This window comes from Arvicanthis niloticus, chromosome 2, assembly GCF_011762505.2.
Source record: "Arvicanthis niloticus isolate mArvNil1 chromosome 2, mArvNil1.pat.X, whole genome shotgun sequence".
In the NCBI taxonomy this organism is placed as follows: Eukaryota; Metazoa; Chordata; class Mammalia; order Rodentia; family Muridae; genus Arvicanthis; species Arvicanthis niloticus.
In genome coordinates, this window is record NC_047659.1 from 124,708,034 (window position 1) to 124,735,198 (window position 27,165).

General features: G+C 42.5%; 1 protein-coding gene, 1 long non-coding RNA gene, 1 other non-coding gene and 1 pseudogene across 4 annotated transcripts in view; 3 read left to right on the forward strand and 1 right to left on the reverse strand.

Moving 5' to 3' along the window:
• Positions 1-27,165, reverse strand: part of Pigu (phosphatidylinositol glycan anchor biosynthesis class U) — a 78,083-nt gene that overhangs the window by 14,465 nt on the left and 36,453 nt on the right. Inside the window, exons 7-10 of the mRNA XM_034496439.2 lie at positions 19,018-19,115; positions 7,453-7,607; positions 5,292-5,435; positions 3,371-3,495 (exon numbers count right to left, since the gene is read on the reverse strand). Of these exons, the coding sequence (XP_034352330.1) occupies positions 3,371-3,495; positions 5,292-5,435; positions 7,453-7,607; positions 19,018-19,115 (522 nt within the window). The remainder of the gene's footprint in view (positions 1-3,370; positions 3,496-5,291; positions 5,436-7,452; positions 7,608-19,017; positions 19,116-27,165) is intronic.
• LOC143441478 (uncharacterized) overlaps positions 6,664-27,165 on the forward strand; it is a 42,772-nt gene continuing 22,270 nt past the window's right edge. For both annotated transcript variants that reach the window (XR_013108928.1, XR_013108929.1), the window contains exons 1-2: positions 6,664-6,835; positions 9,189-9,360. This is a non-coding gene — a long non-coding RNA (uncharacterized LOC143441478). The remainder of the gene's footprint in view (positions 6,836-9,188; positions 9,361-27,165) is intronic.
• Positions 14,011-14,114, forward strand: LOC117704889 (U6 spliceosomal RNA). Its single transcript, XR_004606394.1, has one exon. It is a non-coding gene; the product is annotated as a U6 spliceosomal RNA (small nuclear RNA).
• Positions 21,641-22,681, forward strand: LOC117702761 (small ribosomal subunit protein eS12 pseudogene; annotated as a pseudogene).

Sequence of the window (27,165 nt, forward strand, 5' to 3'; positions counted from 1 at the left end):
GATGACCTGGGAGGGAGCAGGAGACTGCTACTTAGTCTCGCTGGCTGGAAGGCTGAGAGATTAAAGCTCTATGCCAGAGCAGATGGAACTGGGGGCTGGGGCACAGGACAGCTTGTTCCAGGAACCAGGAGGCGTCAGAGATGACCAGGGCCTACACCTTTCATCAGACCTGCTAGGTCAGATGGAGTCAAGTTCCCCAGACATTCACTGGGTGGCTTATCCAATCTGCCACACCACAATGAAGAACAGGGACTTCTGACAAGGCCCTTTCCCTCTTAAGCCTCAGGCATTCAGAAATAAAATGCCACCTAAAGTATCTGGTCTCATCAGGAGGGTCATAGAGGGAATTAGAGGGGCTTCAAAGGTTAAAGAGCCAGGCGGTGGTGGCGCACACCTTTAATCCCAGCACTTGGGAGGCAGAGGCAGGCAGATTTCTGAGTTCGAGGCCAGCCTGGTCTACAGAGTGAGCTCCAGGACAGCCAGGACTACACAGAGAAACCCTGTCTTGAAAAAAAAAAAAGAAAGAAAGAAAGAAAAAGAAGAAAGGTTAAAGAGATGTATGTTTCTTTTCTTAAATTACATGCTAGATACATAGGAACTTACAGCATAGTGCTTATAATTTATTTGTATTTTAATCAACATTCTTTTACCTTTACACAATAGTTAATTTAAAAAATACAACACAAATTCAACTCCAGCCCTGTGGTAGCTGGCTTTGCAGTTGGACCTCTGCAGGCTGGCACCAGCTCTGCCAGCAGGCTGCTCTCTAATACCACAAGAATACATTTGTCTTGTCTGACTCATCTGGACTCAAGGCTGCAGAAGCCAATAACTGCGATATATTTATTTATTTGTCTTTGTTTTTGAGATGGGGCTACAATATAAACTAGAACAAAATATTCAACTAGAACAAAAGACTTCACAAAACGTCTACTCAGGGGTCCAAAGGCCAGAGCTAAAGTCACTTAGTGAGCATAACAAGTCATAGATGACAAGTCCCAAAGAGGTGCTCCAAACATTAGTAGTCCTTGGACATGCAGACAGTACAAAGCATGTTGACTATTACTCTCTGCAGGAACTTAAGATATGCTGTGTCTATAAACTCCTTGTCCAACCAGTTGATAACTGCCTCTACTTAATAGAGCCTGTAAGATCATCCAGGTTTCTGGAAATTTCCTTCTCCTCTGCCCCATCATCTTTGTGGGCATAAAATAATTTATTTCAAGTTTTAAAAATATTTATTTCAATGTCCCGGCTGCTAGGCCAGCAGCTTTGATGACGGAAATGTGCAGGAGATGCCCCTGGTTAATTATTACTGATGATAACTGCATGCTATTAACATACTTTCTTTTTCAAACTTAAAAAACATCCATGAAAAATACATTTTTATTTTTTGAGACAGGTCTCCTCATGTGGCCTGGAATTCCTTTTTGTAGCCCTGGCTAACCTCAAACCTGCTATCCTCCTGTTTCAGTCTCTTAAGGGTTGGGGCTACAGATCCATACCAGGAAGCTCCACTTACTCTCTCCATCTCATGGATGGAAAAGGAAAATTCAGAGGCTCAGAAAGGCTAAAACAGCTGCCTGAGAAAGGCAGGATGTAGACAGACTGACTTGAGTCTACAAACTGAATTCAGCAACATGAGATTGCTACACAATGCCTCTGAGAAAGGGCAATGCCCTCTTTAGGACAGACAGCTAAGGAAAACAACCTGAATCGGACAGGGAAGCTCTACCCACCCACAGACCAAGGCATGTCTATATATTCTGATTGCCTCGTGATTCATCACTGGGTGATTCTTATCTGTGAAATGAGGATGTCACAAGCAGAAGATAATGCTAACTCCTCTCAGTCAGCTCAGATTGGTCACCATTCCAACCAGGCCTAAGAGACACACCCGGCCTGGGCTTGGCCTGCCCACTTTGCTGTTTACCTCACTCTGAAGCCTACACTTATAGGTAGGTTTCCTACTTGCAGCTGGTCAGTTTCACTTCCTGGTTGACACCCAGACAAACTCAAAACAAGAACTCCCTCCTTGGGAAGCTTGCTCTAGGAGTTCACTTCTGATGTGACACACTTGGCTGTGTGACACAGCTCTGGACAGAGAACCAGGAGGGAACTGGGCTCTGCTTCCTCCACAGAGAGGCTTCAACAGCCAGCCTTCTATGTACATTTGCAGATTCTTTTCTTTCTTTCTTTTTTTTTTTTTCTGTTTTGATTGTTGTTGTTTTCCAAGACAGGGTTTCTCTGTGTAGTCTTGGCTGTCACTATGTAGACCAGGCTGGCCTCAAACTCAGAGATTCACCTGCCTCTGCCTCCCAAGTGCTGGGATTAAAGTTATGTGCCACCACTGCCCAGTCATTTGCTGATTCCTTTGTGTTGGACCCATGTTGGGTGTTGGAAACAGAGGAAAAGGATATCTACCCTAAGGGGCCTCGAGAGAGACAGACAGAACTGGAGGGGTCTTTATAGGAAGCAGGATGTCTGATGTTCATAGCCAAAGGCTTCAGTTGCACTGGTTCAATAGGAAGCTTGGTCACATGTAGCATCCTATATTTGATTTTAAATGAGAATCTCAGTTTCTACTGACACCATGGCTCTTCTTTGTAATCTCAGTATGCAGGAGGTTAAGATAGGATGACTTCTTCTAATTTTAGGACAGCCTAGGCTAAATAGTGAGTTTCAGGATAGCCTTGCCTACAATGTAGGCTCTGTCTCAAACAAACAAACAAACCAATGAAAAAATTCTGTGCATGACAGTACACATCAGTAACCCTGGATCTGAGAGGTAAAGGCAGAAGGGTCAGGAGTTCAGGGTAATCTTCAGGTACAGTGAGCTTAAGGCCAGTCTGGGCAATATGAGACCCCATGTCAAAAAGCTGAGAGTAGAGGAGAAAAGAAAGAAAAACTTAGTCTCTGTATAATATTAGCAGCCACTCTACTGGAATACAGATTAGACACGGGCATCACTACAAGCACCGAGGCTGGGCTGCACTGGCCAATGCCCACAGAGCTGGGCTCTAATCCGAGTCCTTCCATTCAGCAGTCACATGACCTTGAGCAAGTGGCTCTGTCTTTCTGTACCTCAGTTTTCTCATCTGTCTGAAGGAGATACTTACCTCCAAAGCTGATGCAACCACAAAATGAGCAACAGAGGTCAGGAATATAGTCACATGCTCTAAGTGACAGTTCTTTGTCTTTCCATCACTGGTCACAGAGGCACATGCACACTTCAGATTGCCTCCTCTTTCTCAGTGCTGCCAGCACAGCGGGTGCCCAGTAAACGCATATCAACCCCCTTTCCCAGCTGACTCACCTAGCAGTTAGCTGCACTTGAATCTATCCCCAGTGAGGAAGTCAGAATACTCACATCTGTAGAGATGGTTCCACACAGGGAAGAAAGCCATGTAGAGGGCCACATCCCCCACAGTTGGATAGGACTTGAAGATAGAGATGATGGCAATCTGAATGAACATGAAGAAGATGGGGTGCTCCCTGGAGCAGGGCAGGGAAGACAAACAGGCAGAAAGATTAGCCAGGGACTAGGCCCACTCTAGAGACCCCTGATCCTACCTCACGAACCAAAAGTACTCCCTGGGGTACTCAGGCAAAAGCTGCTTTACTACTCACGAGGCATGGATGAGGCAGGCCCCAGTAGCAGGGCAGAAAGCTGCAGATATCAAATGCCCAGAGGTGGCAAAGAAGAGCAGACAAACACCAGTACATCAGTTTACAGGGACATTGCCCATCAGAAGTTTCCTCCTATCTGAACTAGCTTTGGACCCCCAGGGTCTTGAAAAAAAAAGTTAGCATTCCTTATCAGTAGCCTAAATGACTGCTTGTCAAGAGAAATCAACAAGGGTCCCATCCACAGGTCCCGAGACAGGAAGTGCCTGTTGGCTGATGGCTTGCTTACTGGCAATACCGTCAGAGAAATAAGAACACTGAGAGTTATACTCAGCATTCTTAGTTCTTCAGGGGCCAGACTTTCTTTTTTAATATAGAGTCTCATGTAGCACAGGCTGGCCTCAAACTCACTGTGCAGATGAAGCTAGCTCACTGTGTAGATGATCCTCTTGCCTCTACTTCCTAGGTGCTGGAATTACAGACAGCTACCATGTCTGTCTCCAAAATGGAATTTTGGGAACCTTCAACTAATAATAGCTAAAACTGGCTTAAATTAATAAACTGCCATAGCTCCTCTCTCCTGAGCCCTTTTTCTATGCTGAGTTCTGTGCAAAGTTTCTCTTGCATCATCTCAGAAGATCCTCACAGCACCAAGGCTAGCCCTCTAGGCAGAGATTCTTATCCTCTATCCTTCCCAGAGAAGTGAAGTCAGTGATGGTGCTGTCTACAGAGCTCTTAATCCACCATGCTCCTCTCCTTAGTATTTCACATGTCTCACAGCAAAGGTGAGAACTAAAGGGATGTGAGTAGGAAAAGGCCAGTTCTACATTCCCCAGAACAGCCCCTCAATGCAAGCAGAGGGCTGACATCTACACCAGCTCTACATCCCCCAGAACAGCCCCTCTACACAAGCAGAGGGCACAAGAGCTAGTTGCCTACTTATGAAGGTCTTTGTCAGCCGCTCTGAAGCCTGGGTAATGGAACCACTTCTAGGACCACTGCAGTGTTCTCCTTAGGAGTTGGCAGGACTCAAGAGGATGATACAGGGTCTGGAGTCAGACAAACTATGCCTAAACTCCAGTTTCACTGCTTGCAAGCTGTGTAACTCTCTGAGCAAGAAGTCCTCAACTATAAAATGGAATTATGACGGTGAGATAATGCTGGCCTCCAAGTTCCTGAGTTTGCTACCAACCTATTTCACAGAACTACACAAGTATACGACATCTCTGTTGTAGAAACAAACTACAGAGTAAGCCCCATTTCAGGAAAACTAACCAGAAGATTGAAAAGGGTTGTGCATGCCCAGCCTTCCAAATAACCCAACTAGAGTCCTTGAGATAAATCATTATTGGGCTGTTGACCAAGAACATCCAACCAGACCCACTTTCCACAAGGCCATCCTCAGTGTAACCTCTGTTCTTGCCCGAAATGGTGATGAAAGTGTGATGTGTAGTAATGTGTTCTCTGGCACCTTCAGGGGAGCCCATGGGGAACCCAGAGCTCCAGAGCATCCTCCTTGCAGCTTGTACTTGGGTGTGACTCTCAACTGCTGACCTGATCAATGAATCCAGAAGCCTGGATGGGGTGTTATCTGAAGGTACTGCTGGGTGCCAGCAGGCCACAGTGGGGAGGGTGGACAAATAAGCAGCAGGCTTCACACTTACTTTAATTTGATGGCTAATGGAACTGTGTAGAAAAAGACGTTGATCTGAAACACGCAGACAAAAAAGAGGCTGAAGTGTTCAAACATCTCTGCAAAGAAGTACCAGAAAAGACCGATGTTTGGAGTGAGATCTGGAACAGAAAGTCTGAAATTAAGAAAACAGGGAGAGAAAAGAGCAGAGTTATAAATGGTTGGCTTTGCTCTGCTTTTTCCTCAAGACTTGGGGCCAATACTAGGTGACCAAGGATGGTACCATCCCTTTAAAAGGCATAAAGAGTTCTCTAGATAACCCCATACAGATAATTTATAAAATGTAGGGCTAAAGATTCAGAGAAGCTATAACATATACTAGCTAAGGGCTGGGATACAGCTCAGTGGTAGAGTGCTTTGCCTAGAATGCACAGTTCCCTCGGTGCAAACTCCAGAACTGCATTAAGCCCAAATGTAAAAGCAGGAGGGTCAAAGGCTTAAGATCATTTTTGGTGGATACTGAGTGCAAGGACTACATAAGGGAAAAACCAAGGAAACAACCCAGCTGAAAGAATCTGAACTGAGAAAGGGATCCATCTGAGAAACGGAGAGAGCAGCCCCTCTTCTCCACACCAGGACAGTTTACAATCAGGAGCTACCCAGTATTGCCAGAGGAAGGAGACTTAAATAAACAAAATCTATTTTTGGCATTTGAAAGACCTGCCCAGAGGAACAAGCTCTGTAAGCTTGCTCCTCCCGGTTCTTGTCCCACATCCCCATAGCAAGAGCCAGAAAACTGCATGCCTGAGCCTGCAGCTTCAGGGCTTCAGGAGCCATCAGCAGGTTGTGCAAAAATCCCCAGGGCCACAAAACTCATTTGAAAATTGTAAGTTTATCTGGAAGACTTTTGTCTATTTAAATCATAAAAGAATTAGCTACAATACTAGCTCTTTATAAGAGTCCATGCTACCTAAATGTGTGTGTGTGTGTGTGTGTGTGTGTGTGTGTGTGTTTCTTTCTTTAAAGAAAGAATATACGCACACACACACACAAATATGCTCTAAAGCAAACATTTGTGGGGCTTTTTTTTCTTCCAGTGCTGGGGATGGGACTCAGGACTTCCAGAATACTAAACACATTCTACCACTGGGCTACATCCTGAGCGCTCTAAGTGTGCGTGCATGTTTTTTAAAGAAAGAAGGCAGCAAGGGGCACTAGGCTGGGCAGTGACAAGAGTATTATCTACTGCCCCTACCATGATATATATATATATATATATATATATATATATATATATATATATATATATATATATTCCCTGTTGATAATTTTATTATTTCTATTTTATTGGGTTTGTTAGTTTCACTTTTGTTTTGTTTTTTGTCTTTTTGAGACAGGTCTTGAGTGACTGGAAACTCACGATGTAGACCAGGTGGGACTTGAACTCATAGATCCCTGACTCTGCTTCCAAAGCACTGGGATTGGAGGCATATACTACCATACTCAGCTTTAATTCATAATTTAAAAAGGCAGTGAATGAGGAAAAGGATAGGAGCGACACTGTTCCTAACCCAGGTAGGTAGGCAGGTAACTAGGTAGAAGTTGGGGGGCGGGTGTTGATACAAGGTCCATGCAATACAGCCCAGGCTGCAAATGAATTTAATATAGAGCCAACAATTTCTTTTCGATCTTGATTCTCCTGCCTCCAGCTCCCAACTGCTAGGATTACAGGTGTATGACACTAGGTTTGCCTAGATTAAGTCTATGTCTTATAACAATGACATTTCCTTTTCTGAGTAACAAGAAAAAGAACAGAATTTTTGACTCAGTAGAAAAAGCCAGGAAAAACTATTCACCAGGCCTTACAAATACATATCCAAGGCAAAACACAGAGACCTCAAAGTGAGCAGGTTGTTTTGCTTAGAATTTACCAGTCCAGAGTCCCAGACTAGAGTTCTCCAACTCCTGAGTCCATCCCCACTATGATATGTATATGTTACCTATTGGGCTATCTCACACCTACTTAATCAGAACCCTTAGGGACGGGCCAGCAGTCTGGATGTCAGAGGCTCTCCTAATGTATGAGGACCCTTGTTGTAAACACTGCCTGCATAGTTCTCTTCCTCTGATTCCACCATGGGCTATGAAAATCAAATTAGATTCCAGAAATTTCTAGAGAGGTCTGTACTCACATGAAACCGTAGACTGCAGGGATGAAATCCCAGGAGCTGAGAAGGAAGAAGGAGAGGCAAACTATTACCACTAGGCTTCCTATGTACATCATGGCATACTCCCAAGAGAAGATCCAGAAGGCTTTGTTCTTCACTTTAACAGGGATGTACTGCCGCTAGGAGAGAGACCAGAACAGGACATTTAAAGACACCAAGGACAAAAAAACAGCTATCAGCTTATGCATGAAGATCCCTCCTATAAAACCAAGCCATGACATATAGCTTTACAATTTTTCTGTTTCTTTTCAGTTTTGTATTTTTCGAGACAGGGTTTCTTTGTGTAGCCCTGGCCATCTTGGAACTCTCTTTGTAGGGCAGGCTGGCCTTGAAATCAGAGACTTGCCTGCCTCTGCCTCCTGAGTCCTTGGAGTAAAGGCTTGCACTACCACTGCCTGGTGATGATTCTTTTCTTAAACCAGAAACAAAAACAAAAACAAAAACAAGTGTTTTGAAAAAGGTATTAAGAATATATCCTGGGCAGAGCAGTTGTGGTTCATATGCCTTTAACCCCAGCATTCAGGAGGCAAAGGCAGGCAGATTTCTGAGTTCAAGGCCAGCCTGGTCTACAGAGTGAGTTCCAGGACAACCAGGGCTATACAGAGAAATCCTGTCTCAAAAAACAAACCAACCAACCAACAAACAAACAGATCCCCTGCCTCAGAGCCACTAACACTGCTCCACGTGTGCATCCTGGACACTTGCACAAAACACCAATGAGAAGATGCTGCACCAGGAAGGAAGCATGGGCTCTGAGCACCAGTGATGCCATCCAAACTGCACCTACATGTGTCAACATAGCTAAATCTCAAACATGTAAGGGGACAGCAGGAAATTGCTGAATGACCAGTAGAAAATGAAAATACTTATGCTAACTTGAAATTACATCCAACAATATTATGTGTTATCTATATATGTAAGAATTTAAGTGTAAAAGTTTTTTTTGTTTTTTTGTTTTGTTTTGTTTTGTTTTTTTGTTGTTTGTTTGTTTTTTTGAGACAGGGTTTCTCTGTGTAGTCCTGGCTATCCTGGAACTCATTCTGTAAACCAGGCTGCCCTCAAACTCAGAAATCCGCCTGCCTCTGCCTCCCAAGTGCTGGGATTAAAGGCATGCGCCACCACTGCCCGGCTAGTATAAAAGTTTTATGAAACATATTAGGATATACATGGCCCTACAAGACGACTTGGTGGCTAAAAGCACTTACCACCAAGCCTGGCTTAAAACTAATCCCCAAGATCCACATGGTGGGAGAGAGAACCAAGTCCTGCAAGTTTCCCACTGACACGCTACATGCACTGTGGCATGTGTGTGCCATCACCACAAAAAACAAATTCTCAAATGTAATTTAAAAGTAATAAAAGAAAGTGGGCTCTTGTAGTGCATGACTTCAATCCTAGCACCCAGGAGGCAGAGGCAGGTGGGTCTCTGTGAGTTTAAGCCCAGTCTGGTCTACAGAGTAACTTCCAGGACAGCCTGGGCTAAAAAGAAAAATCCCATCTCAAAAAGAGGAAGGAGAGAGAAGGTAGGGAGGGAGGAAGGGAGGCGGGAGAGAGGAAAAAAAAGAGAGGGGGAGAGAGAGAAAGAGAGAGAGAGAGAGATAAAGATAAGATATGCACTGAAGTCATAATAACTTCCAAAAGTAGAAAGAAATAAAGAACCAGGACTCTATAAATTGAATCCTGTTTATTTTGTATTCGAGGTGGTGGACTGGACACGCGCCATGGCGTGACTGTGGAAGTCAGAAGACAATTACAGGAGTTGGCTCTGGTTTTTCACTATGTGGGCCCCAGAGAGCAAACTTGGATTCCTGGACTTGGCAGCGGGTGCCCTGATCCAGCAAGCCATCTCACTGGCTCTACTTATACTGTTCAGTAAGTACATTCAAAGTAAATAGTAGCCGGGAGTGATGGTGCATGCCCTTAATTCCAACACTCAGGAGACAGAGGCAGACAGATCCTATGAGTTTAAGGCCAGCCTTGTCTACATATTGAGGTCCAGGCCAGCCAGAGTTACATAGGACCTCGTCCCTGTTTCCCCATAAAAGCAAATATGAAACAAAAATGGTAAAAACAAAACAAAACAAAACAAAACAAAAAACAAAACATTATCCTTTTACTTTGGGACTCTGTTTAAAACTAACTGATTGGGGGTGAGGGCTATATTACCACTTCTCTGCCTTTCACATGAAAGAAAAGCACAGCTCAAAGAACAAAGAAGGTACAGACATCGGCTCACACCTCAACTCTCTCAGCACTACAGAGGAGAGATACACATGAAAGCAAAACACCCACATACATAAAATAAAAATAAATTTTAACAAAAGATTCTTAAATAATAATTTTTTAAGAGAATGGAGTTTTATAAAGTAGATAGAGAAGCAAATGCCCGTGACTGTCCCTCTTGGAAGGCGGAGGCAGAAAGTAAGTAGCTAAGTTCTGTTCGGACCTTGTTCTTGGGGACGTATTTAATTCAGTCTATTACTGTTGACATTTGAATAGCAAATGGTTTTTTCCTTAGCAAACTTGTAATTATAAATTGTGAATCAATTCAAGGAACATTTTTAAGATAAGTTCTGTGGGGAATACAGTCATGAAATGATAAGGTAATGAAGAATATTCATTGAGTCTACTTATAAAAACTTAAGTTTAAGTTGTAAGGACTACTCCTGTTACATAGCAAAGCATAAGTGAAATTCTTTTCTTTTTTAGACTAGCTCTATACCCACAGATAGCCTCTTTCTGTAGCCCAGGCTGGCCTTGAACTTGTGTCAATACTTCTGCCTCAGCCTCTTACGTGGTGAGATTACAGGCATGTGCTACATGTGTGGCTCCGAAATTCTTTTCATTTTTTTCGTTTTAAAAAGATTTATTCTATTTCTAATTATATGCATGCATGTATGTTTGTGTGTAGGTATTCCTATGGGAATGAATGCAGGTGCCCACATAAGCCAGAGGAGTTTAATCCCTCTCAAACTAGAGTAACAAACAATGATGAACCACCAATATGGGTGTGGGACTTGGGACATGCCCTTAACCACTGAGCCATCTCTCCAGCACCAGAAATACAAGATTTAATTTTTGTTTGTTTCTTTTGAGACAGGATCCCATGTAGCCCAGGCTGGCCTCTAATTCACTATGTAGTTGAAGATGACCCTGAACTCATGATCCTCCTGCCAAGTGTTACAAGTACAGCTGTGTGCCACCACACAAGGCTGAGATGGTCTTGCTATAGCCCTGGCTGGCCACAAAATTACAGCAATATTCATTTGCTGCCACCACCATTGCTGATGAGTATATGTTAAGACTTGTGTGTGTGTCAACTGTGGATGTCATGCAAAAGCCATTCACTGTATTGATTTAGTGGTGTTTACTTATTTGCTTGTGTATGTGTGAGGCATAGGTGGAGGTTAGAGGACAACTACCAGGAGTTGGTTCTCTCCTCCCACCACAGATGACAAAGGGTAGAGACACCCATCAATTCAGGCATCAGGTTCTCCTTTACCTACTGAGCCATCTTCATGGCCTTTGTCTTGTTTTTTAAGACAAGGTCTCATGTAACCCAGGTTGGCCTCACACTCACTGTGCAGCCAAGAATGACCAGGAACTTGAGATCCTCTTGCCTCCACCTCCCTAGTCATGGAATTACAGATACACTCCATCATACCTGATTGTATTGTGGGGCATTGGGAATGAAATCCAGGTCAAGTATTCTACCAACTGTGCTCCGCTCAGTCCCCTAGCCCCAGTAATTTTTATCCTACTGAATCCATCTTTGGTCAGTGGGAGACTCTTCAGGTTGGATCTTGAGTCCTTTTGGAAAGACTTCAGTAGCAGCTGGTGGCTTATTATCTGGTGTCACAACATTCTATCATTACCCTGTACTGGAATCACCATTTCTCTAAGAAACTCATTTCATTTAAGGGTGAATGGCATCTCTAGATCACAGCATGGGCACTAACGATGTTCACTGAATCAGGCATTGATTCTACACCTTTTAGTGAGCACATGATAGATACACAGACACAAACAAAAACAAGTATCAAATACCTGCAGGCAGAACAGGTAACAAGAACAACAGAGATAAAGCAGGGGGACTGTGGTAAGGTTAAGAAGGGATGCTCTATGTGAAGGAGGAGACAGAGCTTCAAATTCTTCAAAAGAAGCCAGAAAGGCGGCCGGGCAGTGGTGATGCACACCTTTAATCCCAGCACTTGGGAGGCAGAAGCAGGAGGATTTCTGAGTTTGAGGCCAGTCTGGTCTACAGAGTGAGTTCCAGGACAGCCAGGGCTATACAGAGAAACCCTGTCTCAAAAAACCAAAAATAAATAAATAAATAAATAAATAAATAAGCCAGAAAGGCTGGTGAGATCATCATAAAGGGCATGCCAGGCAAATACGAGGACCCGTTCGATTCCCAAACCTTATACAAATCACTGCTGGGTGTGGTGGTGTATGTCTGTAATCACAGCAATGGGGAGGTGGACACAGGGGACACATGGGACACATGGGCTAAACACTGGCTAAACAGCCTAGCCTATTTGCTGAGTTCTAAGCCAGTGACAGATCCTATCTCTAAGCAAAAACATATAAACAAAATTAATGTGGCCCTATTCGAAGGTTCATGAATATGTACATCCAATATCCCAGAAGACATACTATTACTAACATATATAAACATTTAAGAACAATTATTCTCAAATTGCTTGTTGAGGGCTTCTTGTGATAGAATCCAAACCTTGTTACAGAAGGGAGAGGGTCTGACACTGACTCTAGAGCCTTGTACATGGTAGGCTAGTGCTCCATCACTAAGCTCTATTTAACTCAAGTCCTTCTCCTCAATGCTCTAAAACATCTCCATAGAAACCATTTTCTTTCATAATATGAAAAGGGGAGCCGGGCGTGGTGGCGCACGCCTTTAATCCCAGCACTTGGGAGGCAGAGGCGGGCGGATTTCTGAGTTTGAGGCCAGCCTGGTCTACAGAGTGAGTTCCAGGACAGCCAGGGCTACACAGAGAAACCCTGTCTCGAAAAACCAAAAAAAAAAAAAAAAAAAAAAAAGGGAAAAGCCAGTTATAAGAATCAAGCTGCCTAGTAGATTAGCCAAATTGGGGATTACGGGTTCAAGTGAGATATCCTGGCCCAATATATATGGTGAAGAGTGATCAATGAAATTAGCCAATATCGTCCTCCCTCTGGCATCTATAGGCATGTTCATGTGCATCTGCATACATACTTGCCTCCACACATGTAAACACATACACATGCACATATTTTCATGAAAAAGGTTGTATTTTTAAAAATTCAATTTGCACTACCCACTCCTTGTGTGTATACATGTGTGCCTTTGTGAGTGTGCACACATGTGCATAAAGGTGTTGCTCCTTAGGTACTGTTCACCTTTCCTTTTGTTGAGATAGGGTCTCTCACTAGCCTGGAAAATAAAAAAGGCCTAGAGTAGCTGATTAGTGAGTCGGGGAACCAGAAATTCAAGGCTTCCTTGGAATAGTGAATTATAAACACATCATCAAGATTTGCCCTGTATTTTGCCTGTTTATAAAAAGGAAAAAGCTAACACACCTGCCATCTCAGACCTGGAGATGTCCTGGAAGCAAACAGAAAATTCTGGGGGAATGGAACAGGATATAAAAATTCTAAATAAGGGCTCCTCCTGAAGAAGGCCTGGAAAAGATGCAATTGCAAACTGCTGAGAAAAACCTGATGGGACTGACCCCCTTGTGAGGCATCACGAATGACTTCAGACACAGAAAAGTATGGAAATCTTAGGCTTAAGTTCTTCAATTCAAAGACAAGAGGTCTGACTGTATTTTAAAAAAGAATCACAAGAGTGCCTACAAAAGAGAAAGAGCCTGGTATCTGTTGTTGCCATTGACAGAGAATTGGGTTTCAGAGCTGTAAGAATTCCAAGTGGGGCTGGAGAAATGGCTCACTGGCTGCTCTTCCAGAGATCCTAAGTTCAACTCCCAGCAACCACATGGTGGCTCACAACCATGTGTAATGGGATCCAATGCCCTCTTCTGGTATCTGAAAACAACAACAGTGTACATATTACATAAAATAAATAAATCTTTTTAAAAGGGGGGGTTGGTTGCTGGAAAGATGGCTCAGTGGTTAAGAGCACTGGCTGCTCTTCCAGAGGTCCTGAGTCCAATTTCCAGCAACTACGTGGTGGCTCACAACGATCTGTAATGAGATCTGATGCTCTCTTCTGGTATTATGTCTGAAGATAGAGACAGTGTACTCATAAATACAATCTTTGTTTGGGTTTTGTTTTTGTTTTTGTTTTGGTTTTGGTTTTTCGAGACAGGGTTTCTCTGTGTAGCCCTGGCTGTCCTGGAACTCACTCTGTAGACCAGGCTAGCCTCGAACTCAGAAATCCGCCTGCCTCTGCCTCCCAAGTGCTGGGATTAAAGGCGTGTGCCACCACTGCCTGGCGCATAAATACAATCTTTAAAAAAAAAAAAAAAAAGAAAGAAAGAAAAGAAAAAAGACTTCCAAGCAAAATGCTCACTTGGGCAACACATACATTAAACTGGAATGATACAGAGGAGATGAACATGTCCCCTACATAGGATGACATGCAAACTCATGAAGCATTCCATATTTTTAAGATTCTCTGAAGTCCAAAAGGGCATGTAGGAGACTTTTTCCTAATGATTTGTTTATTTTTATTTCCTGTACACTGGTGTTTTGCCTGCATATATGTCTGTGTGAGGGTGTTGGATCACAGACAGTTGTGAGCTACCATGTGGATGCTGAGAATTGAACATGGGTCTTCTGAAAGAATAGTCAGGGCTTGTAACCATGGAGTCATCTCTCCAGCCCCTATGCAGGAGATTTTAACCAGAGAGAGAGAGAGAGAGAGAGAGAGAGAGAGAGAGAGAGAGAGAGAGAGAGAGAGAGAGAGAATGAATTCCAAGCAAAATGGAGGGAGGAGGGAAGAAGGAACTTTCCTGTATTGTTCTAGGAGCTCCTCATGCTAGCCTGGACCCCTTTATGTAATCAGGCTGGCCCCAAACTTAAGACATTCCCCCTGTTTCAGTCACCTGAGTGTTGGAGTTACAAACATGTATCACCATGAGTGGCTCAACTCAGCTTCTGAGTCTTGTACACTAAGCTTGTTTTTCACTATGGACTCTAGTGCTGGGCATACCAGGGCTGTTTGATTCTGTGTGCTATCAGATCATACACTGTAAGCGCCTCTCTAATTTGGAAACTAGGCTCCAAGCCAAGGTCAAAGGAAGAGCAGAGTTGGGGGAAGGGAACAGATGGGCTCAAACTATCATTTTCATCAGTGACTCACCAGGGAGCCAGATGCAGCATCCCTGCTTCTGACCCTCTGTCTTTTGAGAGAACAGAAAAACAGCCTTTGCCTTTCGTTCTGATGAGACACTAGCTTATCCACTATCTACATTTTGCAGTCTCTAGAAACTACCAGCAAAATGAAGGCAGATTTATGTTGTCAAAAGAAGAAGTACACTAATTTTTGCGTTGCTTTGATTCTAGAAAAGAAGTAAGTTTTCTTTCCCCTCATTTTCCTCATATTTACAAACTGGTAACTGTGTCTGCTCCATAACCACATTGTTGCGGTGTGCATACCAATAACTACACTACCAAGCTCCCACCAGACTGTAGTCTAGATACTCAACATGCAGCAACCATTTCAACAGGTGCTATTATCCCATTTTACATTTTTATTTGTTATTACTATTACTATCATTATTATTATTGTATATGTGTATGTCTATATGTTTGTTTGTTTTATGTTTGTGTATGATACATAAGCATGGTATGCTCATGCCTTGGTGTAAGTGTAGAAGTCAGAAGGCCATTTTGGGAAATGAAGTATCTTCTTCCATTGTGGGTTCGGGGATCTGACTAAGGTTGTCACGCTTGGGTGGCAACTTCTTTACATGCTGACCCATTTTACTGGCCCATTATCCTATTTTATAATTGAGGAAACTAAAGATGAAAGTTAGGCCAAGGGTGTTCGAACCAAGATGTCAGAAACTGTCTCCTAGTCCCTTTTGTCTTGTTCTGAGAAATCTTAAGTATGGAAAAAGGTTGAGATGCTAAAATCATCAAACATTTATCATCTATTATCTATATAGTATCTATTATCTATTTATCACCTATAATCTATATAGTATCTATTATATACTTGTCATCTATTATCTATATAGTATCTATTATATACTTGTCATCTATTATCTATATAGTATCTATTATATACTTGTCATCTATTATCTATATAGTATCTATTATATACTTGTCATCTATTATCTATATAGTATCTATTATATACTTGTCATCTATTATCTATATAGTATCTATTATTTATTTTCATCTATTTAGTTTTATTTTTCATTTTATACCTAATTTAAATTTTAAACCTTGTTATATTCAGGCTCCGTTAAAATACATTTGTTTATTAATATTTGTATGTATGTATTTGTACACACACTGTTACAGTGCACATGTAGAAGTCAGAGGACAACTTGTAGGAATTGGTTATCTCTCCCCATTTGGATTCTGGGGATATAATTCTGGTTATTAGACTTGGAGGCAAGCACCTTTACCAGATGAGCCATCTTGCTGGCCTTAGGTCAGATTTCCTAAAGGATATGCATATAAAAGATGGAGGAAAATCCAGCTGGTATGGAGGGATACATATGTAATCCCAGCAATTGGAAGAATGAAGCAAAAGGGGGAAGAAAAGAAGGAAGAAAGGTGAAGGAGGAAGGGAAGGAAGGAAATAGATAGGCTAGGGAATTAGCTTAGTGTGTAAAGTGCTTGTTGTACAAGCTTGAGGACCAGAGTTCAAATCCCCCAGCATCCCTAAAGTGTCTAGCATGTTTTCATGGACCTGTAATCAGAGCTCTGAAGAGGCAGAGACAGGTAGATCTTGGGGACTTGGTGGCCAGCCAGTCTAGCTGAATCAGTGAGCTTCATGGAAGTTCAGTGAGAAGCACTATAAAGAATAAAGTAGAGATGTCAGGTATGGTGGTAGATGCCTTTAATCCTAGCACTAGGGAGGCAAAGGCAAGCAAATTTCTTGAGTTTGAGGCTAGCCTGGTCTATACAGTGAGTCCCAAAGTCACCCAGAATATCATCTAGTGGGACTCTGTCTAAAAAAAAAAAAAAAAAAAAATGTGGAGAGCACTAGAGAACACCTCATTTGGACTTCTGGCCTACACATACCAAAAACATTTAAAAAAAAATCAAAACCAAGTAATTTCACCACATAATGATCCATCTATTAAACTAGCAACTATAAATCTAACTTGAAAAGCCAGTGCTGGCAGGCACGGACGGAAGCAGTTCACTCCTCTGTGGGCACTGCTAGTGACACCACAGTCTGGCTCAAGCTTTCTGATGAACTATAAAACTTTTCACAGACTTAGATCCAACTAGAAAATAAGAAAATTTGTTTTATTGGCTAGGAAGAAAGCTCAGAAAGTAAGAGCACCTATTCCCTCTGTGCAAGCATGAGCACCCAAGTTCAAACTCCCACATTCAGATAAAAAGCCAGGCATGCTGCAAGCAGCCCGGAAACCCTAGCACTACTTGGGATGCAGTCAGGAGGGTTCACAGGGCCTTTTGTCTACCGGCCTAGGTCCAAGTTCAGTGGAGACCCTGTCTCAAGGGAACAAGCAAGAGAATGCTAGAACAGGGTAGATACCTACTCTAGCCTCTGGATATTCAGATGGGCACACACACAAACACACAAACACATGATACATGTATGTAAATGTATGTACATGTACATACAAAAAAAGATGAGTAAAAGGACAGAAGAAAGGTACACAGGAAAAAACGAAGGAAGGGCGAAAGGGAGGGAAGGAGAGAGGGAGGAGGGAACAAGGAAGGAAGGAAGGAAGGAAGGAAGGAAGGAAGGAAGGAAGGAAGGAAGGAAGGAAGAATTGATTTACTTCAAGCTCAGCCTGGTAATGAAAGCCTGTAATCCTAGTTACTGAGAAGGCCTGCCTTACATAGTGAGTACAAAGACAGCTTGGGCAATTTAGTAAATAGTATTTCAATTTTTTAAAAAAGTAAGACAAGGGATGAGGCTTAGTGAGAGCACTTGAGTAGCATGGGCGTGGCCCTACTACTGGTGTGTCAATTCTCAGCACAAAAAAGAAGAAAAGAAAAACAACTTTCTACTACATATTACTAATAAAGAGAAATAAATTCATCTTTTACCACTGTGTACATCAATATGATTCTATATCACCAAGTAAGTTATAATGTAAGACATGACCTATTTTAATGAGTGAGGTGTACAGTCTAACCTGGTCTAACTGCTCTCCTGGACTTGAACCCCAGTGCTGCTAACTACGCACTTTCAGCAAACATCTCTCTTCTAAGGATAGACTTGGATCGGAGCCAGCATGTAGTACCTAGCTCTTGATCTGATGTGTGCTTTTTTATAGGGTAGGCAAGTAGTTAGGATCAAGCCCAGAGCCTTTCTTGAATGCTAACTGTCGTGCTCTACTACCAAGCTACATCTCAAGCTTGAGGTGTACACTCTGCATGAGCTGAAAAGAGAGATGGTTGGAAAGCACACTCCTGAGTCAGACTGCCTGTGCACAGAACGCATTGTTGTAATTTGATGGCTTAGGTAAGTGACTGAACTTCCCAAAATTCCAGTTTTAATTCACATGTCAAGTGAAATCTATTTAGTCACCACATGGCTAATAATATAACCTACCCCATGAAGTTTCTAAGGTTAAGATGAGATGATGTCTGCAGAGGGCTTAGCATAAGGGCTTTACATGCAGGGTATTCTCCACAAACGTCAGCCCTCGGTAGCCTTTGATGCCTGTGCTCTGCAGTGGCCACTTACTATGTTCTTGTCATTGCAAAGGGGCCTGGGTTCCAAAGTTGTGCAGAGGTCAGCCGGGGGTGATGGTGTAAGGCTGGTCAGTGGGTCATGTCAAAAAGAGGATAATACCTACCACCTCTTTCCTTAGTGTGGAGTTTACTGCTTACTGAAAATAGCAGACGAAGTTTAAAATTTCCCATTTTGTTTAATTGCTGTAAGACCCTTATAAGACAAGTGCTCTTGATAAGAATAAAAACTTTAAATGAACTCAAAGAGGTCTATGTATATTAGGTGAAACAAAATACAGTGTTTAGTGGATCCCAACTACAAACATTCTAAGTGAACTGTCTCTACACACTTGCAATGGCAGACACAGTTAGAACTTAGTGACTTTGAAGTCTCCTTTGTTTCATATTAGTCTTTGTCTTTTCAAGTAGAAGTAAGATGTCTTCAGTTCAAGACCCAATTCCAAAAACATTTTCAAAAATGTTTTGTTTTGGTTTTGTGGTACTAGGGATTGAAGCAGAGCCTCATGTGTGCTATGCCAGCATCCAACCACTGAAGTACATCCCTGGTTCCAAATGCTGTTAGTGGCCTGTGCCCTTCCTGCCCGAGCTCCCCGCCCCCCAGAAGGGGCCAGGCCATGTACTGAGTATCACTGGGCAGTGGCACCAGCAAGTGCTTACCTGGAGGAGATAGAGAAGTCCTGGGGCAAACAAGGTGATTGGGTACAGAGACTGGTATGTTGCTAAGGCAAGAAAAATAGCACTGAGGAAAACGCTGCCTGTGAAAAGAAACAAAGGTGTGGAATAACCCAGCCTCATCAGTCAGGGCTTCACTCAACAAGTCCACATCAACATGAAACTCCTAAATGCTCAATGACCTGCCAAGTGTTTCCTATATGCAAGGTACTATGCAAACACAAACAGAAGCAAACTACTTGGCTTGGTTCCCATGGAAGTCATAACCACCACCTTTAGCAACCTGTGATGCCACAGTTATGTTTCTTAAGAAATTTTCAGAGTCAGAAAGATTTTATAAAAACCTTGGTCCAAAGATTTACAAACAGATAACATCTATTAACCTCCATGTCTAGTGAACCAAGTTATTGAACCTGCAACTACAGCTCATGATGTTCAGAGCTGTAAAACCTCTGCAATGACTGCTCATGATACTCCGAGCTATGAAGCTGAGCCCTTGGATCTCACGACAGCTCATCACTCTGTAACACCTCTATCTTGAAGCTGCATGTTTCTTTTTTTCTAAATAAAAACCAATTATTGATGTTTATTTTTTGGTTTCACTCTGTAGCCAAAGCTGGCATCAAACTTGGAGCAACCCTTTTATGTAAGTCCTCCAAGCCCTCACATCAAGCTAAGAGTGTGTTCTTTTTATTAATAATGAGTCTATTCTCTACACAAAATGGACTGCTATATAATCATTATGCATGTACTAAAAGAATTTATGATGACATGAAAAGATATTTACAAAACCTTGTTAAATGAAATTTTAAGGGATAGAGCTTACGCCATTGGGTTCAGGTTATCTGTTTTCTTTTTAAAACTTTCAAAAAATGTACCTTCAAACTAAGACTAGAGGTTTCGATACATTCAAAATGACCTAGAAATCAGTTGAATATAATGGTTCAAAGTGCATGGCTCATGATGGTTACAGTTTATAAGACAACAGCACTCATTGTTACTCTGATGAGTATGGGATCAACTCTTTACTAAAAATAACAGAAATTTTCACAATGGTGTTTCACAAGAAGAGGACCCCTCCCTCATTCTGCTCAATCCAAGGAAGTTTACATGTTTCCCTAGCTCCAGGGACACACAAAGATGATCAGTAAGCTCTTTCACACACTAAAGTACGTCTATTGATTGACGGCAAGTGATTTTACTCACTGGTCAATGTCACCCTCAAGTAGTCTATACACCTGAAACAATAAGAGTCACCATGGGAGGAGAAAAGGCCATGAGCATGTGTGTGATGGAACAAGAAGAGGAGGGTGGGAAACACAGTAATGGAGACATGTAAGTGTAAACAGTGGATACTAACTGGGGGAGAAAGGGAACTAGGCGAGCCAGGACATGGGGAGCGGGAATAAACGGGAACAAAGTATAATGTTACGTATGTATGAAAAGTAATCTTAAAAATAAGAAAAACTAAACTACAAACTAAGAATAATTGTGGCAGACAACACAGTAGGTAGGGAGATGGCAGGAACAGGAGGAAGTTGGATGCAGAGGACAAAGAGCAGAGTTCCTGGAACAAAGCTGTCCCCTGTACTGATGAGTAACAGACAAGATGTTCTGGACTTCAGGTACTTGCTAAAACAACTGAGCAGACACGGGGACAGGCCTAGCCAAGTCCTGACACCAAGAGAGGCCTCTTCCCACTTACTGTTATAGACTCTGGAACCAGAACCACATCACCATGACACAGGGAGTGACGACGGGTGGGGGGGGGTACCCATGAGAAAGGCAAAAGTAGATTCAGGATTCCTTGACCTTGCCAAAAGCTTGAATAACAATTTGTGGGAAATTGGCTAAGAATGGGGAAATGCTAGAGAGTTTTTTATTCCACGTGTTTTGTACGCATCTGGTAGGCTCATACATGTATGTGTTGTCCGAGTTGGGAGGTTATTGCTCCAGTTCATTCATTCATACAAATAAGGTGAAAATATATGACCATCACCTTATTCTCTGCCCCAGGTGGCACCAAATAATGAAATAAACACAGTTACCTCCTGCCCTAATTGCCTAAAATCAGTAATTGCTGTCTGTAAGACCCAAGAGAGAAAAAAGGCTAAGAGAGGAATAGGGTGAACTTAGAAAATGTGCCTGAATGTGCTTTATTTGTTTATGCACAGGGTCTCTCTATGTAGCCCAGGCTATCCTGGAACTCACTATGTAGACCAAGTTAGCCTGGATCTCAGAGCAATCTGCCTTCCTCTGACTCCTGAATTCTAGGATTCAAGGTATCTGCTACCACACCCAGCCTTGGGATGACATCTTAAATAATTTTAATTGTTTTATTAGTACTAGGGATTGCAACCCATGACCTTGCTGGGCAAGTGCTCTACCATTGAACTATATTCCCAATGCCTGCATGGAAATCTAGGCAAGAAGACTCAGTTCCACCTGCTTCCTATTAGTAAGTGGCATTGACATCCAGCTGGATACCTCAGCTCCACATTCCTTCTTACACCAGTCCCCAGGCCCACAGGTCCACCTCTGAAGTCAGTTCTTGCTCTCATCTGTCACCAGTGTTCAGCAATCTCTTTCTAGTTGGCCCCTTCCTTTACAGAAGCACCAAAGGACTCTTCTAAAACAGGCAGTGACTAATCTACAAAGACTAAGCCATGTACTGCAGTGCACATCTATAATGTCAGCAAAGGCAAGGCAGGAGCAGCAGGAACTCAAGACCACCTTCATCCTAGCTGAACTAATCCTGGGCTGCCTGAGACCCTATCTCAAAAACCAAAACATAGTTTGTTCCTGTTACTGCCAAGTCATGTGACAGCAGAGGCTCAAGTGCATTCAAGATTGGACTTCAGCCATAAGCCACTACCATGGGCAAACAAGGCATGGCTGCTGGGATTGTTCATCCTGCCTGACAACAAGTACTGGAAAACACTCTCATCTACAATGGCCTACCATGTAGATCTCTCAAAGCTGCCAAAGATTCAGACAAGGGCCAAGCCCATCTTTGTGTGCTTGCATCCAGCTGTGAAAAGCCTATGTATGTATGTCACATTGGTGAAGGCCCTTTGTGCTCAGCACCAAATCACACTAAATTTGATGACGGCAAGAAACTAGGGGAATAGGTGTGCCTCTGTAGAATTGATCAAGAGGGGAAATACCACATCGTGGCTGGTTGTAGTTGTATAGGGGTTAAGGACATGACAAAGCATCTCAAGCCAAGAACATCATTGAAGAGTTCCTTAAATGCAAGAAATTAGTAAATAAATTTGGCTCTAGAAAAAAACAAACCCAGAGCCCAGCAGTGGTGGCACACATCTTTAATCCCAGCACCTAGGAGGCAGAGGCATGAGGATCTTTATGAGTTCGAGGTTAGCTTGGTCTACCGAGCTAGTTCCAGGATAGCCAGGACTACACAGAGAGACCCTGTACTGGAAAACAAAAAAAAAAAACAAAGTTGGGCCATGGTAGTACTGGTGGTACATGCCTTTAGAGCCTGCATTTGGGAGGCAGAAGCAGGCAAATCTGTGAGTTCAAGGCCAGCCTATAAAAATTGATAGATAAGGCTGGGCAGTGGTGGTGCATGCCTTTAATCCCAGCACTTGGGAGGCAGAGGCAGGCAGATTTCTGAGTTCGAGTCCAGCCTGGTCTACAGAGTGAGTTCCAGGACAGCCAAGGCTATACAAAGAAACCCTGTCTCAAAAAACCAAAAAGAAAAAAAACAACAAAATAAAATAGATAGATAGATAGATAGATAGATAGATAGATAGATAGATAGATAGATCCATCCATCCATCCATCCATCCATCCATCCATCCATCCACAGGTGGGCTTCTGAAGTCCCAACTCATCAATCAAACTCCAAGAGCAAGTCTCCTCATCTCTCATCACTTGCCCACACACCTGCCTTCCACTTACACCACCACTGCAGTTACTGAAAACAGCATGCCCTTCCATTCATGTGTCTGTGCTCACGCTATTCTTTCTACCTGAGTTCTTTTCCTGTCATCCCTCAGTGGCTGCAGAACTCAAGCAGAGTTAACAAAAGTAGTTACAGCTAACACTTGATGCTCCCTTACTAGGTGTCATGCATTGTGTAATGTCTACCTCAAGTAGGTGCCAGACTCAAAGAGGCCTTCAGGGAAACAACACAACAGCTTGCAAAAGAACTTTCAGCTCACTTTCATGTGACACATTTATTGTGATAAAATCACATATTCTACTCATTTCACACATGTAGAAACCAAGGCCTAGAAGTAAAGTTAAATACAGAACCTAAAGTTGCGCCAGTCCATCCTTTCAACTCTGTTAAGCCAGGCAGTGGTGGCGCGCACCTTTAATCCCAACACTTGAGAGGCAGAGGCAGGCGGATTTCTGAGTTTGAGGCCAGCCTGGTCTACAAAGTGAGTTCCAGAACAGCCAGGGCTACACAGAGAAACTCTGTCTCAAACAAACAAACAAACAAACAAACAAAAAACAACAACAAAAAAACAAAAAAAAATCCTCTTGTTAAGAAGACTCTAGTAAAGCCAGTTTGCCCTTTCTTCCCTATCTTGAGAATTTCTCAAGGCAGTAAGTCTCTTCCTTTTGCAGCACACACAATGAATGTGTATGACTGGATGAATGAATGTCAATCAGTAATATACATAGGAGAGCCTTTTAAAAAGCAAGCACGTAGCTGGAAGTGGTGTATCATGCCTTTAATCCCAGCACTTGGGAGCCAGAGGCAGGCAGATCTCTGAGTTCAAGACCACCTAGCAAGGTCTACAGATTGAGTTCCTAGACAGTCAAGACCCTGTTTCAAAAAAAAAAAAAAAAAAAAAAAAAAAAAAACCAATAAAGCAAATCAATGCCCTTGAGGAAGAAGCCACAAAGCATTAACAGAGGGTAATGTAACCTGAGAAGCACAACACAAACCTACTTTAGGAAGGATCAAATCCTGCAGATGAACAATTGAGAACTCAGAATGACAAGGGCCTGGCATGGGGATGCTTTCTAGGATAAAATAATGACTGGATGGCTGAGGCCTGAATTCTGGGGTAGAAGCATGATGGTCCTTGCAGTCAATGGCCTGGTGTCTGTGTATGAGACAACAAGACAGGCATGGAGGTGCACAAAGACTTAGAAAGGGCTGGTAGGTTTTGAGGAAATCTCAGAAGGATAAGAAGAATAAAGAAGCCATCCAGTTAAGATGATATGTAGATGGCAAAGAGGCAGGGAAGATGGAAAAAAGTAAAAGGTGACCAAATATTTCAGACAAACTATGATAAGCAAACACCAGAGTCTGCTGTGTCAAACATATGCTGGGTGTCAAGGAGATGGGTGACTCAGGTACGTCCTCATGGAGCTCCCAGTAAACAATACAAAGTATAGGAAAGTAGTACATTGGAGGCAGGCTACACCCATCAGGGGATACTGACACCTGAGCTTTGAACAGTGAGTAAGTGAGACCCAGCATCTAAGGAAACAGCACATGCAGAATGGGAGGATTCGAGGCAGCAGTGCTGAGAATAGGCAGGATGCTAATTAACAGACGGTGAGTGGGGGCGGGGGACTCTGGACGAGGACAAGTGACCTGGAGGCTGGAGAATCAAGGAGTTCAAAGTCAATCTCTGCTGTATAGTGAGTTCAAGGTCAGCCTAGACTACTTGAGATCCTGTCTCAAAACAAAACAAAGAAAAACAAAAAAACAAAGACACAGGAGTAGTTAGTATAAAGATAAAAGAAGTTTTATGAAATACTGAGTCCTGGTACCCAGATTAAGAGCATTCTGCAGTACTACCAGCATCCAGAAGAGAAACCTCACCCCCCTCCCCTTTTTTTGAGACAGTCTTCTATCACTTGGAGTGGCCCTGGGTTTGCAATGTAGCTGAGGATGACCTTGAACTTCTGGTCTTTTCAAATGCTAGGTCCTCAGGCAGAGGCCAGCACATCTAGTTTATGAAGTGCTAGAGACTGTACCAGCAAGGCAAGAACTCTGCCAGCTGTGCTACATTCCCAGCCCAGTGTTTATATTTTTGTGTTACACCTGATATAGTTAAATTAAAACTTACAATCTACCATATAAAATTGCAATAAGCAAGCAGAAGTCAGAGCATGAAGGGCTTAGTTCCAAAAATAATCCAAAATTAATATATACAGGTCTAAAACTGAAATAATGTCTAACTAGAAAGACCTTTGACAAGAGGGATATGAGTTTTACCCCAAATGATACAACCTACTAGTATTTGCAAGTACAGCCCATAGGTTTCATGAGTAAAACTTTACCTTTGGCCTGATCACTGATGAAAACATTAGGATAAATTAGCTAAGTGGATACGGGACTAGCTGCTGTATCAGGGAATGACATTACCCAATCTAACTCTGAATATGTTTTCCAATTCCGTATCAGGGTGGAGGCCAAAACAAGCCTCTGCAAGAAGGTGCCTCAGGGACTGCACCATCCTGAGGGCCTGGATAAGTGACACAACAGCAGGGCAGAGCAGGAGACAGACAGATGTAGGGATGAAACAAGAAGCCAGTGGGCTGGCTCAGGACATGAAGGTAGCAAGGGACATAGCCAGAGTCTGGGTCATAGACAGTGAACTGCCCAGGGCGGGCAGACACTGGGACAAGCCAGAATACTGGCCAACAGGGTTAAGGTCCCATAGGACTATCAGAAAAGGAAATTGCACCAGCATCTGAGGCAACAGGAGGCAGAGGAACGACGGCTCGAGGCAGACCCAGTGCACTCACATCCCTTGCCAACTGGGCTCTTTTAACAGGGAAGGCTGTTTCAAAGCAGTCTAAGCATACCAGTGGGAAAACTTCGAGCACTGCTTTGTTCCAAACAGAACTGTGAGCAAGCCACATGCCATAAACCATAAACTGCAGCTTTTCAATCACTATTACATTCCCCATCTTACAGATCAGGAAGTGGAGATACAAAAGGACATACGCCTAAACAATCTCCTTCCAGACCTCACTGCATCTCTGCACCACCATGCTGATCTCAGCCTATTCTGAGCTATAATAAACAGAGGCCAGCGTGAGACTTTGTCTCAAAAAGCCAAAAAAAGTAACTGAAAGTAAATTATACTATCTTTAGTTTTACTGTTTATGCAATGCGACTTCTAGAAACAGGGCTTGAAGAATGTACAACTAATCCAGTTTTACTGAATGAACTATTACTAAGCATTACTAAGATACTTGGAGAATCAAAGTGGTTCAGAGAGAATGCAACTAAGAGAATTCTTCAAATATGTTAATAGATTAGGAACACTGTGATAGTCTCTATTTATAGCAGACAATAGTGGGAAACAAATGTCCAGCACGAGGGAAGAGCCAGCCTTCAGAACAAATGTCTGTGAGACATGGAGATGGGGGGAGGTGGAAAAAGACTTGCTTTTTGTTTGGTATACATTTGTTTTATTCTTACCAAAGTGCTTGAACTATTTTTAATTTTTAAAATTAAAATGAAAATTACAAAGAAAATGGCAAATGGGTGCTTAATGCCTGTATTACTTTAGAAAGGACCGCAGCACACAAAATTGATGCAGTGCTGGGAATTGAACTTATGGCTTTGTGCATGCTAGGCAAATGCTCTACCAGGTAAGCTACAAACCCAACCCTCTGTATTACTTTAAGATAAGCTCTCAAAAGAAGAATAAATAAGGCAGGCATGGAGGCACATGCCTTTAACCACAGCACTCAAGAACCAGAGGCAGGCAGAGCTCTGTGAGTTGAAGGTCAACCTCATTTACATAGTGAGTTCCAGACAACCAGAGCAACATAGAGAGGCACAGTCTCAAAAACAAAAAGCAGAATAAATAAAAAAGACAAACATTTTAAGACTACTGATAAATAGCTTTCCAGGAGGGTCATACAAATTTGTTAAGCCAACTTGCAATGTTCATAAAACATTAAACAAAAATGTTTGTATAACATTTTTAAATGGCTATGAATTTATTCAACAGAAATCAAGTCATATAGTAAAAAGCTTTTCTGTGGAACCAAAACTATAGCTCTGAGATTTATTTAGAACCATTTTTCCTCCAAGTTAAAAAAAAATATATTTGTGTATGTCCATAGAAGGAGTAGGGAAGTCATCGGAGGACTTGTGAGAGCTGTGTCTCTGCTTCCAACATG